This window comes from Ornithodoros turicata, chromosome 10 (genome assembly GCF_037126465.1).
Source record: "Ornithodoros turicata isolate Travis chromosome 10, ASM3712646v1, whole genome shotgun sequence".
Lineage (NCBI taxonomy): Eukaryota > Metazoa > Arthropoda > Arachnida > Ixodida > Argasidae > Ornithodoros > Ornithodoros turicata.
In genome coordinates, this window is record NC_088210.1 from 22,050,255 (window position 1) to 22,069,286 (window position 19,032).

Below are 19,032 nucleotides of genomic sequence, written 5' to 3' on the forward strand. Positions count from 1 at the left end.
TCCGCCCCTGGTTTCACCAACGCTGGTCAACTTTGAACCAAAAACTCTGAGCTGAGAGAAAAGCTGACACTCAATTCTTTTTTCACAAACGTTAGTTGGTGACGTGATGAATACATATGTTTTTAAGTGCCAATAACTCTCTTTAGTGAAGCTCAAAATGTTAATTAGGCGTTGGTGAAACCGGGCCTAAACTGTGCAACGTACCAATTAACGACTGTTGTACCCACACAAGGTCGGACCCTCATACACCAACAACAAGTACTTTATTTTTAAGATGACGAATGGGGAGGCCACATCGCCAGGGTAGCGACACTCTATACCTTCATCCTTCATATACCGAAATTCGACACTCGCATATTAAATCCAAAAGAAACAAACCGTTTTGCGCTCAAACGGACACTTCGGAGCCGTATAATAAGGGCAGTGTGAGTGACAGTTCAACAAACCCGACCTCGTCGAGGCATACACGAGGAGAGAGACAGCGCTCCCAACACATTAGAGCGGCCTTGGAGTCACAGCTCCCGATGCTGTGCCTCCCCGCTGGTTTGCGTATGAGAGAGACATGATTTATGACGCCTCCGTTCCGCCGGCCGGGTGACTGACTTTTATCTTTAGAAGTCCGTCCGTCTCTTCTCACTCGCGTGCAAGGCAGCCCGGTGTGAAGAGGCACGTAGGCCGGTCACCGCCATGTTTCGGAAATGTGGAGCACCAGCTGCGGACGAGCGCGTGCCCCCAACTCTCTTCTGTACTGTTTGTACTGTCTGTATACCTGTTTACTGAGACAACAGCGAGTGTATGAACAGCTCGGAGATTGTTAAAAAAAAAAGTTGGTAGCCGAAAGAACAGAAGTGAGTTGAATGTTCCTGCCCACTAACAAAAAAAAAAAAAAAAAAGGAGTAATTTTACCCCTTTGGGGGACTAATTGCCACAAAAACTAGTCCCTTTCGGGAGTAAATGAATGTCACAGAGTGGAGACTGCATTTCACGCTCTGTTCTAAGAGTCCCACACTCTAAAAAAAGGATGTGAAAAGGTGGTAACTTCTATACTTACCACCTAAGTCAACATGGCGTCTGATAAAGGGTGGAAAAGGGTGGAAAAACCCCTCATTGGAGTCGCACTCGGGAGTTGACGGTCTCCGTACTCATTCTCATCAATAGATCGTGTATAACGGTGCACGAAATTCCACGAAACGTGTGAGCAATCGTTCACTGAAAAAAGTATCTGAAAACAAATTAGACAATTAAAAAAATGTCTGAGTCGAGATACTCGTAATTAATGTTCGCTAACTCCTTGAGTGATGACATCGCCCTTCGAGACGGCACCCAAATTAGTGCGCAGTCCTCGGCAGCGCCTTGACCTCAACTAATTGTCGCAATTGAAAGGGTGCGACGATAATTGTCGCGTCCATATTAAGTATATATACGGCCGACTCACTTGCGTCCCTCGAAATAACAACACGGGACCTTTAACGGGAACTCGCGAACAACACTCACCGTTCTTCGAATGTCGGGAACGCGTGTGCTAATGACCGGGTGCGTCATGTGTTTTCCGAAGGCTCATTTCATCTGACATCGCAGCAGGAACCCTCTTCAGCGCGCAAACCACCACTAAGAAACGAAAACAGTTGTATTTAAAATGCGAAAAAGTAAAAAGGAGATGCAGCTCGTAAAGCTCACGGTGTACAGATGTCAGATGGTACCCTTGAACGTGTACTTGATACTGTAAAAATGTACCTAAAATACGATACTATACAGGGTGTTTCACGAAAATCCCCCCGCTGAATCATTCGTGAACAGGTGGCGCCATCAAAGAAATTGCTTTTTGGAAAAGATCCTTGGGACATCGGCCATGAACTGAGTAGTGAGCGGCTCATTTGCATACGCTCACTGATTAAATAAACATCCTAACTTTGAAATTTTACTTCGCACGCTTACGGAACCTCTGTTTTACGCATTGGGACCTTCAGCGAAAAATATTGCAAAAAAAAAAACACAAAAAAACACGACACTTAATGATTTTTCCGAGTAATTAATTGGTTTCGGTTTACATATTTCTTGCGCGGAGCAGTGCACCAATGCGCTCTTTGCTGGAGCGCATTGGTGCACTCTTTGCGCTTTTTGGATCAGCTATCCGGCTGTCAATTTCCTGTTCATCCGCCTGGTTGACACCAGGGGGTGAAAGATCCTAAGGATCTTTACTAAAAAGAAATTTCTTCGATAGCGCCACCTGTTCACGACTTATTCAACCGGGGGATATTCGTGAAACACCCGGTATACTGGTGCCAGAACGTACGGTACTAATACCTGAAAAGTAAAGTGAGTATAGTAGTGAATACCTTGGAGTATTGAAGAACTGAGCGTTGGCCCCGAAGGTGATTACTGCCTTTTCTTTTATTTATTTAAGCGTAGACATTATTGGCTCATTATATAAAGGAGTGGCATATTCCACAGTGTTCGATACCCAACCTTCCTCACTTTCTCCGAAAAATAACCTACATGGCCAATAAGTTGCCCTACTCCACAATGTATCGAAAAGAAGGCAAAGACCATAGAAGGAAGGGTGCTTTTATATAGCTAGCTTGTTGTGAAACTGAACATGTCATAAAGACAAACGAAAAGTAATCAGAGTATTTTGGAGTAGCCAGTCCTGACTGGATCGGGACGGGACTAACATCTCCATATTTTTCTTTCATTTCCAATCCAATCCAATCCAATCCAATCAGAGTATTGAGTAGAAAATACCGGAAAAAGTACGGTATTTGGAACAGAGTAAAAGTACCTTTCGGAACAGGTATACTGAGTGATATTGACGAAGGTACTACTTAAAATACAGTATCTTTAGTACGGTACTCCAGAAAAGTCTTCTTGAACTTGACAAGCTACTATACCCTTCTGTGGCGTCGCCAATGGACGGCTTCGAAAAGTTGGAATATCCATAGATCTGGTGAGAGTAGATCAAGCATCAAAGGCCTTACGTTGGGAGTTCAAACAGAGATTTCTTGAGCACCGTTCTCATCACTGGCGCGGGGGATTATGGGTTAAATAACCGTAGCTCTTCCGCAGACAAAAAAAAGAAGAAAAGAATCTTCCTTGCAGAAAGATCACCCCACAGGTCATCCCCATTTTTACAAAGTACAGGCGCTTTTTATTGGAAATGATACGGAGAAAGAAATGTTTTGCGTTCATCTTCCTTGTGCCTATACGAAGTGCGCGTACTACAACACACCTTTGCTTTTTTTTTTTTTTTTTGCGTACCTTTTCACGCAATTTCAAATTACTGGCCTCTGCGGTTTTAAGCCACAAAAATTATTGATCTTTCGAAGAACAAAAAAAAAAAGTATTTGAAAGATCTTAGCTGCATGAGCGCAATACAACGCTGAACTAGTACATCAAGGACTGAACGACAGCGTGAGGGAGTTTAGAGAGATCTTGGACGTGTCTTGCAGGGCTTTGTACACGTCTGCATGTCATTCAATAGTGTTATTTCATTTCCAAAATAATATCGATGTAATACGGATACTTCATAAAAAGTGGCGGACGCTGACCGCGACTGGCGCGCCTTTTCTGCAGGCGTGGGCGCAGGAAAACGCTACACTAAGCAGCACAATATCTTGGCCCAATATTGGCAATACCGGCCCCGATATTGGTCCAGGATTGGACCACTAATGAGCCTCTATTGCCAATATTGGTCCAGGATTGGACAAAGATGTTGTGCTGCTTGGGCCGTGACATGCGTCGGACGGCGAGACGTCATCCGATCGGAAGTTGTTGCAGGCTATTCCCTGGGGATTTTGAAGGATCATTTACATCCCCTTTGAGACTTTGTCCCTTGTTCCTTTGAGACATCCCCAGGAGGGCGGCCGCCCCCGCTCCGATCCTGGACGGAAAAGTACCGAGCGCTTTGCACGTATTCGTGCACAAAAAAAAAAAAAAAAAAAAAACACGCGTCGTCCCCGTTAAAAACGCGAGTTCCTCTCCGACCGCTGGAAGATGATCGCAGAAAAGAAGTAAATCATTTCACTAAAAACAACGGCTTCCTTTACCACGCACGCCAAACAACATCGGGACGACATTCCCAAAAGCTCACTCTCCACTTTCACCTTTGTGCCACACAGGCAATTTTCGAGCCTCCCCTCCAGACCCCTCTCCATCGACGGTTCCCCTCTCGCTTCGACGTCGTCTCCCTCTCTCCCCGTCTTAAAGCCCCCTACCCCTCACAAAGTGAAAGACACGTGAGAGGACCTCCGTCCGTCCGTCAGTCTGCTGCTAGCCACGGTACTTCCTGAACGGCCATGACCTCCGTGTGGTGCGCATTGATACTTCTTTGGCTCGCGGTGGCCGGCTCTGCAGAGGACGGACGCCGACGAGCTGGGGGCTCGTGTCGGGAAGCGGGCCTCTGCTGTCCGGGACGCGACGGTTCCTGTGTGGTGCAGAAGACCGCCGTCAATGCCATAGTGGAAGACCTGAATGACAAGCCGTGCTTCTGCGACCACGCTTGCCTCCAGCTTGGGGACTGCTGTTATGATTTCAAGGAGTCTTGTGGAGGTAGGCGGTTGGAATCTTTCCGGTACCGTTTTCCTTGGATGTAGTCATCCCTGCTTTTGAAACAGTATAAGGCTGGGTGCCGGTGATAGGCTCGCGTAGGTTCGTTCGCTAACGCGCTTGCTAAGCAGGAATAGATTCTTGGGTTGTTGTTTTTATTACCTTTTACGTGCTGATACTATATAGTACCGAAGGAATCAAGAATGTAAAGTACAACTAGCGTTTGCCAGAAAGCAAAGTGCGAGAACGTCAGAATTAAGCGTTTCTCGTGTAGTATGAACGACTGCTGCGAAAGATCAGTTGGACAGTGTGGACGTCCGCATGGCCCTGACCCAAGCAGCACAACATCTTGGCCCAATCTTGGTCCAATATTGGGCCGACATTGGCAATATTGGTCCAGTATTGGGCCAAGGTGTTGTGCTGCTTGGGGAGTATTACCAAGTGTGTAGTAGTACCTTTTGGGTATGATCGTTCAAGGAATGAAGTTGCCGTCGGGAATAGAAACAATTGGAGAGCAAAAAAAAAATCAAGGTAGGGGAACTTTTAGCTGGCTCAACAGCAAAAGGACTGATGTAAGTAAAACGACACTAAATACACCAGGTTTGTATTCCAAATAGCTGTTTTTTTTTTTTTATATATAACCCTAGCGTGTTCAATGCCTGAGATACGGCAGCTTAAATGTCGCCTGTAGCATCCCTGAACACGACGAAGAACATCGGCACTCGGTAATTCCTGCTCTCTTTCTGTTACCGCTCCCGTGCCGACCGTACGCAGAAAAGAAACATACTTCACAGTCAACCAAGATCCACCAAAACCTGGTGCACACGTACTACGCTCGAAAGAGAGGACAAACACGCCTACGAATAGCCAGAAAGCCTTTGACGCTTCATTACAAAGCAAAAACTATACGAGGCACTTGAATCCCGGAAAGTCGTTGTCTTGCGCATTGCCACTGAGATAGCTGGTACATCCTGAAATTTATTTTGGCAACAGACGAATACTGGAAAATAACATTATCCTTAGCCATCTTTTCTATGTTATTATACCCACCAATGCATTGCGGTTCAACGAAGTACAAAATAAATTAGCAAACGACGTTTCTTTATTGGTTAACACAAGGCCCCCTCGCATGATCAGCACCTAAAGGTTACGCGCATCGCTTCGTATACTCCAAATGTGTGTGCAGTTCTTTTACCGCAAACCAATCGACCGATATTTGGAACGGAAACTGCATGCTCTTTCGACCTCTGAAGTTCGAATAAGAACGGACCATGTAACGCTACTTACAACCTGACACATCACCACAGTCAGAAACACTAAATAACAGAAAATAAATAATACAGATGCGAGCAGCGAAAAGAATTCCCTCTACCACTAAGCACACTTTAGTGGGCTTCTAGTCCCCTGGGATGCAATCACTCCCCATTTATACCATTGCGATTAGTCCCCAAACTTCGTTTAAACTTCCACGTATTTAGTCCCAAAAGGAACTAAAATTATTCCTATTTTTCTCGGAATGTATTCCTGCAAAACTCCTGCACGACTGCATCCATAATACTGACATGATCCTCGACGACAAGTGCACTTCAATCTACACAAGGTACCACCCGCAAATGATTCTATTACGTGGCTCTTTGTATACTATTCTCAGGGTGGATCTAAGGGCAGGTAGGTGTGCCCTTTTGTAGCCCAAAACGTATCATTACTTGTCAAAGTGGCTGCGCACCTGCAACGCGCCACAAAGTGCTGATCGTGAGATACGCCCAATATCAGTTCCATGTACCGTTTGTGTGTTCTATGCACCGTGTCACTGGTCACTGCCCAGAGCCGCGTATGCGAGACCTGCCCGTCGAGAAACACAAAAAGTAAAAGAAAGGAGAATACAGAAAGTAAAAAAAAAGAGAGGAAAAGCGAAGCGGAGGAATCCCGGAAGAAGGCGAGGTGCGCCTGTCGCGCGACGCCGGAGGAGCTAGCCGTCAACAATACCATTCTTGGAAGGCGTCTTCCGAAAAATGGGCGTCAGCCCCAGCCCGGGACACTAGCTCAGAACGCCCATAGAATTTGTACCCCCACCCCATCATCCGCTAGTGCATACACCGTCCTTGTCTGCATGGAATAGTAGCTGTTCCTTTTACAGGCACCGTAGATACCTATATACTTCTCCTGTCTATTTCATGCAGCAGGACACAAGAAGTTCCACTAGTTGGACGTGCATGTGTTTTCTTTTTGAGACCTCATACACTCTTAAAAATGAACTTCACCGCATAGCACGCTCCTAACCAAACATCATTCCGAATGATATCGTAATCTGCCCTGATTTGTTGAAAGCGGGAGGCGTACGCCTTTTTTGTGACACTTATGCTGTTCATAACTGTCACAAAAAAGGCGTAAAAATACTAAAAAGAGTACAAATCATACAGTTGCAGGACATGTAACCTCGTTTTCAGCAAATGATCGAGGGGGGCGAGAACGATGTCGTTCGGGATGATGGCTGGCTAGGGGGCGTGCTATGAGGTGAAGTAAGTTTTTTTTAAAAGAGTTGTCAGCAGCCTGCAGCAGCAGCACGTCGCTATAGGCCATAGTATAGCGCAAGACCATCCTGCACTCTTAAAACAACGCTTCACCACATAGCACGCTGAAGGCCGACCACTGTACAGGGTGACACCTCTATCACTCTTAGATTTGTGGAAAGCGTGGGGCGTACGCATTTTTGTGACATTTAATATTTCTGCATAAGTGTCACAAAAAGGCGTACGCCTCCCGTTTTCAACAAATCAGGGGAGAGGACGATATCATTCGGGGTGATGGTTGGCTAGGAGCGTGCTATGTGGTGAAGTTCATTTTTCAGAATGTGGAGCTGCTTCCACCAACTTTAGTGTGCGCGAGTGCAGGGAGACACTGTTTCGGAGACGGGTAGGAATGTATCACGTATAATTCAGATTACTAGGCGGCAACGCTGTGTGCCGCCGAGTGATGCAAAAAAAAGAAAGAAAAGAAAATATTCTCGACACTGAGGCTCTCACGTTACGAACCCTCTTTGCAGGGGGCCGACCACTGCTTCTACAATACGCGAAATGCCGCCCGAATCACATTGTCACACACACACACACACACACACACACACACACACACGCATTCCTGTGTGCACGTCATACCTCATCTGGATACGTTGCACGTTCTTGAAACCCACAGGCAGGGTGAGGGCCTCGAGCAGGCCACATGTCACGGCTAAGAATAGCAAAAGTCGACGACATAGCAGAAAAAAAAAAAAAAAAGATACGCTGCAGACAAAACAGTCATGGCTACACACTGCCAGTGTCGTGTTGCACAAACGACACTAGGTCCCACGATGTGTCGACGCCCGCAGTGTCATCGACCAATTTAAACTGCGCGGTAGAAGGCCTTCTCACGAAGCTTGCGAAATAGCGGGAGATAGCGAGAAAAAGGCTTTTGAGCCCCTGTCCATTTGGGACGCCTGTTTGGTCTTGCGTCTGCTCGGTGTCGATGCCTTCCTTGGACAGATGCCAAAGACATACGTGTAATACAAAAGCATGGTGCAGCCAGGGTTGCCATCCTCCTCATTAGAATAGAAAACACAAGTCATATAGATGACTGGTAAACAAATGTCAAGACAATCGTGAAATTTGCACAGCGTAGGCTAATACATCTAAGGCAATTTCCAAAACCTCCATCCTCTAAGCTCTTGGATTCCAGGTACCAGGACTTGACTTCTTGAGGTCACTGTCTGATCATAGCGCTGAGCGTGCCCAAGATGCTCACAAAGTGCGCAGCGATGCAAAAAAAGTAGAAACAAGCCAGTTTCAGAAAGGTAGCAAAGTAGAGCTGGAAGAAAGCCAGGGACAGGATGACCCAATAAATAATAACTAATAAATACATTTCCTTGACCTGTCACAGCCATGATGGACCTCGAAGGGTATCGTGCAGAAACACATCTGCGAGACGTAAATGTTTGGACACAATCAACTGGAAGAAGATATCACAGAGAGAGTGAAAGTAGCTGACCTTGAGGACAGATAACAGTCCAGTGAACTGTGCGCCCGAGAGGACCTAGGCTGAGTGTCGACTTAATTGAGCCTAATGAGCTGGTTCGTCAAGGTCATTAATAAGCGAATGCTCCGTGAGAAGGAGTATACAATCCGGCTGTTGACCGCATGATCACAACTTACGGAGTAGGTGCATAAAGGGTGGATGATGTAGTATTATATATCGCCGAGATTATAGGGTATGTGAGGGCCGGAGGGAAGACAGGACAAAGGGTAAGAGTAGCGTCAACTGGTCTGTGGCGCGTACACGAGACTGGTCCTTGCAGCGAAGAACCATGGATTATTGTACAAGAGATAAACTGATGTTCTGAGGCTGGAACAACATAGAAGGGACAGATACAAACAAAGCCTCAAATTGCCGAAGAAATCAACGATGAAAGATGAAAGTCACTGAAAAGGTTAGCCAGCTGTAGGGATCGAACCCACATCTCCTGGATTTATCCAGAAATCCAGAAAAAAATCCAGAAGATGTGGGTTCGATCCCTACAGCTGGCTAACCTTTTCAGTGACTTTCATCTTTCATGGATTATTGTGCAGGTTCGCGATTGCCGTAATTAATTTTATTCCTTCGTAAGCAATTACTTCCAGAATTGTTTCCGATGTTACGCATCTGTAACAGTAAAATCAATTAAATTACGTTGTAACCTGTTTTGAAAGTAATTTGCACTTAGAATTACTTTGCACGCCCCGATTTGGGATTCAACGTCCTATCAGTTATTGAATCATTGTCGCGTTATTTGTGATTTGTCTGGCGTAAGTCAAAAGAGGCCCCTTCCCAACGTTTTACTGCGGGGTAGTTTCATTTTAAATCGAACAACGTGTGAAAGTCGTATTTTTTAATTCGACCAGAAAAAATATATGTTAGAGGACAGTTCAAACGACGCAAATCGCGCAACGTGCGACGCTCGTGCGTGAAGTAGTTTCCGCGTAGGAGAGGGGGAAAGTCGGAGGCTGCTTGGACGCGCTTTCTTCTGGACCGACTTTGACGGGATCTAGCACCGCTGACTTTATGTCTTGGAACTGGAGGATTTTTGTGATTATAGGCTGCACCATAGACACTGTCCACAGCCACCCGCAGAACTCTGAAAGCCACAGATTTTCTGTTAAAAAATGCCAAACTTGGCGTAAACGTTCAAAAAGGCCAAACTTTGTTACCAATTTTCGTCATGACGGAACGTCTGAGAACATCGAGCTTAGTGCCATTCGATAGGACGTTGAAAGAGCTTTCGTGCTGTATAGAATTCATTTTTCTCAGCCCAGTTGTTTCTGTGTTATTAACTTGAGAATCACACATGGTAGGCTAAAATTGCCAATGTTGCACCTCAATTTTCTCAAAAATGCCATCTTCGATTTCTTTGATTATTTTTCCAAAGGTGGCGTCATGTCTGTACTTTAGACGTCAAGTGAGACAATCTTTTATTTTTGGCTGAGAGACGCGCAGCGATTTTTTTTGTCAGGCAGGGTGCACGAGGCTGCGGCCTTGCGCGCCCCACCCACGACCACGCGACCTTCAACCTCTTCTTTGCTATATGTGTCTCGTTGACGGAGAAATCAATGACCACACTGTGTGAGCTTGTTGTAGTGTCCCCGGAGCATCACTTTACGTTTACCCAATGGTCTCTCAGTTCCGTCAGGCTCATTCAAACCGTGGGAGAGTACATGAGTTGCCTGTTCGCCCTTGACAAGAAGCCCCAGTTCGACGAACATACCGACAAAGCAGTGAGAAGAAACGAAGCACTTCGTAGAGATCTTTATCCACTGGTAACATCTTAGCTTTTGTTTCAGGTTGCCGCCACTCCCTCAGGCAGTGTGAAAGGAACATCCTTTTCATTGGTAAAAGAACGAAAACCGAAAGTTTCGAAAAACGTAAAATGTGCCCATTGCGAGACCCCTGCAGGTGGTGGCTGCCACCATTGGATTAGCATCATCCGACAGCTTTAGACATGACCTTTCACATAATATAAAGTGACTGGGTTCAAGCGCATTCTTTGTCCGCCTAATATCGCAAAACCACGAGTGGTACGCGAAAATTTTGCATGTTCGATCTTAATTATTTCTAAAAAGCCGGAATATTTTTCACGATTTATTCCACAGGGGCAGAATTATGCCGGTACTTTGCGCTGCTGGTAAAGTACCTTTTCTCCTTTTGATTGAGACGTAGGGCTACCTTTCCGCGGAGCGATTTTTCCACACAATGGCGCTCTTCGAATGTTTACGAGCGCGTTTTGCTTCGTAGTCTGCTTTGTAATTTAATGCCCATGTGTTGCATTATGTACTTATTTTGCACTTATGGTACGTCTGTTTATTTTTTCCTTTGGGGACGCAGGGCAATACTTTCGTGGGCGACTTGAACTTGCTATTACGCACTTTCATGGGAGTCGCACGCACGTGCGCATATTCACTATTCTCCCGCACATGTGCTTGAGGCAATGCACATACGCACGCTATGAGGCTGTCGTGCGAATTCATATTAAGAAGACAGAACTATGGCCACAGGGGACAGAAAGTTACAACACCTGAGAATACAAATTTGTGGTCGCGCGGTTGCAGTCGCCTCTTAACTTGGGCGCAATAAGTGATAGTTCCGAAGGTGTGCATGCTCGCTTTAATTAGTTTTATGCTCCGTAGCGTTATTTCGGAACTACGACGGGTGGTACAAAACCCGTAAGACCGCTGTGATGACAGTTGCTGCTCTCAAGTATAACACGTTCGCCCTCACCGAGATGTGTCAGTGTCACCGTGGGAATCAAAATTTCCGACAGAACAACGCACAACTAAAATCCCTCGTTTCCGGTAGCCGTAGGTACCTTAAACCCTCGGTGTGGTCTTCAGTAGTCCTTCTGGCATCCATGCGCTTGAACCCATTCACCTTATATCATGTGAAAGGACATGTGTACAGCTATCGGATGATGCTAATCCAATGGTGGCAGCCACCACCTGCAGGGGTCTCGCAATGGGCACATTTTGCGTTGTTCGAAACTTCCGTTCTTCGTTCTTTTACCAATGAAAAGGATGTGACTTTCACACTTCCTGGGGGACTGGTGGCAACCTGAAACAAAAGCTAAGATGTTACCAGTGGATAAAGATTTCTACGAAGCGCTTCGTTTCTTCTCACTGCTTTGTCGGTATGTTCGGCGAACTGGGGCTTCTCGTCAGGGGCGCACAGGCAACTCATGTACTCTCCCACGGTTTGAATGAGCCTGACGGAACTGAGAGACCATTGGGTAAACGTAAAGTGATGCTCCGGGGACACTACAACAAGCTCACGCAGTGTGGTCATTGATTTCTCCGTCAACGGGACACATATAGCAAAGAAGAGGTTGAAGGTCGCGTGCTCGTGGGTGGGGCGCGCAAGGCCGCAGCCTCGTGCACCCTGCCTGACAAAAAAAATCGCTGCGCGTCTCTCAGGCAAAAATAAAAGATTGTCTCACTTGACGTCTAAAGTACAGACGTGACGCCACCTTTCGAAAAATAATCAAAGAAATCGAAGATGGCATTTTTGAGAAAATTGAGATGCAACATTGGCAGTTTTCGCCTACCATGTGTGATTCTCAAATTAATAACACAGAAACAACTGGGCTGAGAAAAATGAATTCTATACAGCACGAAAGCTCTTTCAACGTCCTATCGAACGGCACTAAGCTCGATGTTCTCAGACGTTCCGTCATGAAGAAAATTGGTAGCAAAGTTTGGCCGTTTTGAACGTTTACGCCAAGTTTGGCATTTTTTAACAGAAAATCTGTGGCTCTGAGAGTTCTGTGGGTAACTGTCGACAGTGTCTATGGTGCAGCCTATAATCATAAAAAACCTCCAGTTCCTAGACATAAAATTAGTGGTGCTAGATCCCGTCAAAGTCGGTCCAAAAGAAAGCGTGCTCAAGCAGCCTCAGACTTTCCCCCTCTCCTACGCGGAAACTACTACACGCACGAGCGTCGCACGTGGCGCGATTTGCGTCGTTTGAACTGTCCTCTAACATATATTTTTTCTGGGCGAATTAAAAAATACGACTTTCACACGTTGTTCGATTTAAAATGAAACTACCCTGCGGTAATTGTAAGGCGTTCACCCTCATTCTGTGACACTTTGTAGCCCCAACCACAATTTGGAGCCCCAGAACAGGCATGTCAGGCCTGTTCAGGCTAAGCATATAGATTTCTAGGCCCTGTAATCCACTGGCCATTCCACTTGTCTTGTCCGTATGCGTCCCTTGATAAAGAAAAAATGAAGCTACGCATAAAAAAAAAATATATTGAAATGAATGGAAGTCAATGTAGCTAAATTACTGGCTGCCTTTTTCTTGATTTCCTGGGTTCAAATCATACAGCGTATCTTTGGTTTTTCTGGATACAGTGATCGACTGTGCAATGACGGAATGGGGCCCGTGGTCAGAATGCGACGCCGACTGTGGACCCGGCGTTATGAGTCGTGAGAGAACCATACTGAGGAACCCGCGAAACGGCGGATCACCCTGCCAGGAACTACTCCAAAAACGCGGCTGCTACGGTTCAAGATGCGACAGCAGACCAGAAGACAAGCTACATCGCGGTAAGTCCTGTCCCTGCAGCGCTACGTGTGATCTGCCACGCCGCCCGTCGCCAATACGTGGAAGGGTACAGATTGTACCCGTTCGCCAGTTCACTCATGATGGCCATCACGAACATCATTCACCATTACATCATGGAAAACAATGAGATGTTGAATGAATGGTTACATGTGATGTCGACGCTGAAGTAGTGGCTAGGATGTGATGTGATGCTGAAGTTAACGTTGAATTATGGTCCGTGTTGTGATGTGACGTGATGCTGAAGTTAATGTTGAATGATTGCCCATGATGTGATGTGATGCTGGGGTTGAAGTCACGTGATAGGCTTTCTGAAGTAGAATTGCCAATGAATGATGCCCATGATGTGATGTGATGCTGAGGTTAATGTTGAAGTCACATGATGGGCTTTCTGAAGTAGAATTGCCAATGAATGATGGCACATGATGTGATGTGATGAGATGCTGAGGCTGAAGTCACATGATGGGCTTTCTGAAGCAGAATTGCCAATGATGAGCTTTAAAGCTGAAGAGCTGTGATACTGATGTCGGATGAATTTTTAGAAAAGTGCTCACCTATGCTTAACCCTAACAGTCAGGACATGACTGCATGCGGTGCGTTGTCTTGTCGGCTATTCCAAACAAGGCACGATAAACACTGCCAGTCGCGACATGAACCACACCTTTGTTGTTCTGCAGGAACAGTGCAGTTCTTGTGTATCACGGTAAAACGGCATGGGGTCGTACAGATCGTATTTAACGCATATACGTCTATATAGAGGGGGAGTGTATACAGTTTATTCGCTTCAGACACAATCGCCATAGCAATGGGTAACCAGCTAATAACCATCTGCTTCGAAACTGTTTGCTACTAAATTGCAATTGAATACTAAGGAGACAGAATTCTGCGAAAAACCGCGACGGCACACAGAAGATGCAAACTTTTCCTGGTGCCGTCTTCGATCTCGAAGGGTCCCGGACGTCTTTTCTATTTCGGGAAGCCACCAAAGTTAATCTCCTTCCAGCGTGAAATGACGGCCCGGAAAAACTATCTCCGATTTCGGCGGCTCGACCCCGCTGAGAGAGTCGGCATGGGATTTTTCTTGGGCGCCCAGAAGAGAGATTGCAATGGAGGGGCTCCTCTGTCAGATAGCTTTTTTAGAACGCGAGTTCGCGGTGCAAATGTGCCGGAGCGCGTGCATGCGCATGATTCATTGGCGGAAGGAGTTCCAGTCGAGAAGCGAAATTAGTTTGTGAATGTGCCTGCTGTTGCATGCAAGCACATTTCGAAAAGAGAACATCACAGAAGGTGTTTTGTTACTGGAGGTGTGCTGCAATTCACCGTCGATTGGTGAACCCCATAGGGTAAAAGTGGGGCTACTTGAAGACGGGGGCAAGTTGAGGACAGTTTGGGTTTTTCACGTGGCATTTTCTTACCATAATTTTTTTTTTCTCGTCTGTGACACCATGGTGAGCATAGTCGTTGTCTGGGCTTTGAAGGAACGTGTTGACGTTCTGTACGTGGCTTTTTAGAAAGGCGTCGGACGCTGTTTTGCAGATGTGGTCGAGGTAAGAGGGGCCCTCCCAGATAACACAAGCCTATCCCAGGGACATTGACGGGACGTCCGCCTTCGGACTGCACGGACGTCCCTGGGACTGCATCATTTCGTTCGATACCAGTCCGTATATGAACTCCCAGTGAAACTCCGAAGTATGTTTTATGGAGGTTCCAGGGATGTCATGTGGGATCATATCGGGAGCAAGACAGGACTTGCAATGGATGTCTCGTGCCTTCTTTCATACCCCTGAAAAAAAAAAAAAAGCACATGCCAGCGTAGCGTTCAGCTACGCAGCGCATGTTCAGCGCACTCGACCTACAGAGCGCTCGACAGCAGCGCAAAAAAAAAAAGCAGATGTTCAGCGCACTCGACCGGCAATCGACAGGTGCGTGGATCGATACCCGCCGCTGTCTGGCTTTTTCGACGACTACCATATTTCAAACGATCACGTGTTTGACGAGTTGCTCGCGTGAGTGGAACATAATGAAGGAGCAAACATCAATTGTGGCGAAAAATGGTTTTAGGGAAAAAGGAGCACCGTAAGCAGTTTGTGTTGCAGCAGTATGGCACTAAATGTTTGGTGCGCTTTTGCTTTCTGTGACAACTACCACTGTCAGAAAGTTTCAAGTACGTGGCCTTGGGAATGCAAGTTTTGTCGTTAAGGATGGACCAAGAGCTTTCAGGCACACTATTTTGATTCAGAAGCCCTGTATTTAGTATACTCTACTCCGTTATGTGATTACCTGGTACTTAGTAACTTCACCTAAATACTAACCTTACCTAATTAGGTACAGTGAAGAAATACTGGTGACTAGTATACCCGACTACTAACAACTTTCAGTTGGCTTCGTTATAGTAGAGCGCTCAGAATCTTCCAAACCTCGGTTTGTGATAGTCGAGACACCCTGTGTAAAAGCAATCTCAGCCCTGCAACAGCTGCAAAAGTGTCATAAAACACATATTTGTGTGGCGTTAAAATGTGTCAAGCATTGGGGTGGACACTTCAATCAATGCTCCACCTTCTCCAGCAATACTGGTTTAGTCAGAGGGGGAGTTTTGGGGGTAAAACCCCCCCAAACTTCCTTGCAGTCACATGAGTCCCAAATGTGCTACCTTTGGTAGCATAGTTCGGAGAGGAAAAACAAGGAAGGGAGAAATCCCCTCCCGCATGTAGAGTTCCTGTAGAACCCCCAGTGAAATATTTTTCCGGCTACGCTACTGTTCAGCACCACACTAGTAGGAAATATTGTAGTAGTTGTAGTAGATTGTAGTGATATGCGACGTGGAATTCTCAAACTATATTCACGCCAAAACTGGCTGCCAATAAATTTAAAAAAAAGTGTGTGAGCGCTGCTTTCAGCGAACATTTCTACATCCTTGCTTAGACACGCAACCAATAATCTTCGTAGCTGCACGTAAAAATGAACTTTGCGGCATCGACCTCTATTTCAGAGTCGGCTCTGCTGCTGCCCGTTTCATTCTCCCAGGTCCGTTCTATGAACGACAGCTACGACATCCGTCAGAACCTCAAGTTTCTACCAAAGAGCGAGCTTAGCAAGGAGAGCAATGGAAACCCTAAGCCGTAAGTGTCCCGTTCTGTTTTCCCTCTCTGAATGTGCATACAATGTTGGGTGACAGAAGCGACTGGACACAGTTTTCCAGAAATAAAACAAAAAGCAAGAAATAGACAGCGAGCTGCACCCAGTGCTGGTGCCTCTGGACAGGCTCGGTACCTAGCTATAGTATGTTTGTGTGCTGAATTGAATTGAATTGACTGTTCGTTCAAATAAAGAACATATATAAATACCGAACACGTGCAGACCCATAGCAGTCTGCTAGTAATGTTGAAGCCATGATTGATGATTGAGCCTACTTGATGGTGCAAAGTTATTTGAAACTCCATGAACTGCTCTTAGGCATGATAAAAATTGCAAAATGAAATGCAACTAAACTGACCTGAATCATGACATCTTTCATGAGACAAGTCAACAATACGGTTTGGAGTTTGTTTGGAGAACTGTGCTCTCAGACGCAGTGGCGTCACTGGGGTACGTGTCACCCGGTACGGGAGCCCTTTGCTCTGCTCTTGCTTTGGGGGGATACCTTTTCATATCAGACGGTACGCGACACATAACAATATCATACCACAGGCAGGAAAAAATCACATGCCAGCAGAAGGCTCCTCTCGTCGCCGCAGAGAAAGACAGGTACTGGTGCGGTGTGTCACCAAGTGCGGTCCGCACCCCCCTAGTGACGCCACTACTTGTACACCAAATGCAAATTATTGAAGGAATATACGTATGCGAAGAACCTACCTTGGGAGCTTTCAAGGTATACGCTCCCGTTATTGGTAGGCACACAGGTTGTGCGAACTAGAGACCAGTTTGAGGTATGTTTTCACGCTGTCTGAATGCACCATGTTGAGAGATAGAGAGAGAGAGTGAAAAGGACTGTGCACATGCTGCTCTGTGCTCTAGCTACAGCAGACTTAGCTGCAAATCTTGTTGCAGCCAATTAGACATAAAAGAAATGCAAAGAAATCCAAAGGTGAAAAAGAAACGTTGACGTAATGTACGTAGTGTTCTTGTCTTCGCTTGATTAGTGGGGCACTAATCGTAAGGCAACACAAACCAGATGTCAAAAGGTGCCACATTGCTGTTGTGTTTCCTCACAAGATCCTGCCACATATATTTACATTGCAGGTACCTGGTCCTCTTTGAAGTGTCAAAGGCTCGCAAGGCCTGTGAGTCCCTGGAGCACTTCAACTTCCTCAAAGCTGGGCAGCAAGTGTGCGTCTCCTGCGAGTCTACGGCCATGCGAAAGCACCTGGGCAGATGCGCCGGTCACGGGGTAGACGGCCGAGCTTCCCGTTTCGCAGCACTGGGCCACCTGCAGTGCCACGGTCGATGGGTCCGTACGTCCCGCGTAGACCGCTGCCCCCATGGTCGACAACCCGACTTCATTTTTGTCTAGTCAATTCAGTTTCTGGAGCATATTTGTGACTGTTGGTGCTTCGCATAATGCCTCCGTACATGATTCTATACTTGGACCAAAAGAGCAAGTATAGTGTTTAAAACAGTGGCATTGTATTTTCACCCTAGTATTATGCTAGTATGACGCCGAGAGTCCCGTGTGTATGTGTGCGTTTTTTTGTTTTTTGTTTTTTTTGTTGTTGTTGTGGTACTCCATGATACGCCTGTACTTCGTTCATCCTGCTGGCAGGAAACAAGAGCTTTATAAGCTATACAAGCTTTACAAGCTATCCTGGTGAAGAGGGAACACATTATGTACTACAAAATGTGCTTTAATTAGCGCAGCAAACCATAATTGAATCGTACGCTGAATTCAGACAGCATAAAAAAGAAAAACAAAGAGAAATGCAGCTTTCGTAAGGAAAAGAAAAAAAAAAGGAAAAGAAGTGAGACACAGTTCTGATGTGGAGCTGTACCGATTGAAGTCCTTCTGAAATGCACTGAGCCGAACCGTGGATCTCTACCAATAATAGTGTTACGATTTTGCCTAATCTTCATAAAGCCAGTCTTGCTCGGCGCAGAGTTTTGACGACGTACACTTTAACGAGTGTGTGAGCTCCCCTGTGTGTGATACGTGAGTGACACTAACATACATATTAAATACTGGAACCACTATTAAATGCTTTTAGAGACAGATTTATGTTATTTGTGCGGAGTGCCATCACATCCGCTATTGTTAGTACTGTACCCACCCCACTTTCGCTTTGTGGACATTCACTGAATACTTTGGTTGCCTATTATCGAAACAATGCTGTACAACATCTACACAAATTCCTTTGCATATTACAATGTTCCACTATGTGCAGGCACGATTGCACATACATGCAATACTTGGGACATTTATTCTGAAAGGATATATTAAATCTAACACTCTGCTACTACCATCTTCTCACATATTTAAATTGGCGCACTCAAAATATAGTGTGTGGGAGACCTCGTAAATGCTCCTACAGTGCGTGTTGTCCGAGATGGAATGTGTGTCACATTTCATGCACACTGTCTTTCTATTCGAAACTTTACAGCACCTGCATGGCAGTAAAAAAAAAAAAAGTTAAATCCAGAAAGTGAAATTTGTTTTATGAAAATCTTGGGCAAAATTTCCTTTTCTGCATTTTTCTACTTTCTGTCTCACGACAGTGTGCACAAGAGTTTCTTAGCTACGTTTCTTCCAGTTGGTGGGAAGCATATTTCTGTACTGTAAATGATCCGTGTTTGCTTTTGGACATATCCGACAAACCCTGAAATAAAGTCAACCCCAGTTTTTGACTTGCTCTACATGTGCACTTCTCCTTCGCT

The 19,032-nt window shown here is 45.7% G+C and overlaps 1 protein-coding gene across 1 annotated transcript; it reads left to right on the forward strand.

Annotated features, from left to right (window-relative positions):
* The first annotated feature begins 4,222 nt into the window (after positions 1–4,222).
* LOC135371035 (somatomedin-B and thrombospondin type-1 domain-containing protein-like) lies at positions 4,223–19,002 on the forward strand. Its single transcript, XM_064605005.1, has 4 exons — positions 4,223–4,545; positions 12,957–13,151; positions 16,157–16,286; positions 17,407–19,002. Exons 1-4 carry the CDS (start codon positions 4,293–4,295, stop codon positions 17,675–17,677), a joined length of 849 nt encoding a protein of 282 aa, XP_064461075.1. The 5' UTR covers positions 4,223–4,292; the 3' UTR covers positions 17,678–19,002.
* Positions 19,003–19,032: the final 30 nt, after the last annotated feature.

Coding starts and splice junctions, on each gene's coding strand:
- LOC135371035 (XM_064605005.1), top strand. CDS start 4,293: ATGACCTCCGTGTGGTGCGCATTGATACTTCTTTGGCTCGCGGTGGCC. Junction 4,546..12,956: donor TTTCAAGGAGTCTTGTGGAG/GTAGGCGGTTGG, acceptor TTCTGGATACAG/TGATCGACTGTGCAATGACG. Junction 13,152..16,156: donor AGAAGACAAGCTACATCGCG/GTAAGTCCTGTC, acceptor CCTCTATTTCAG/AGTCGGCTCTGCTGCTGCCC.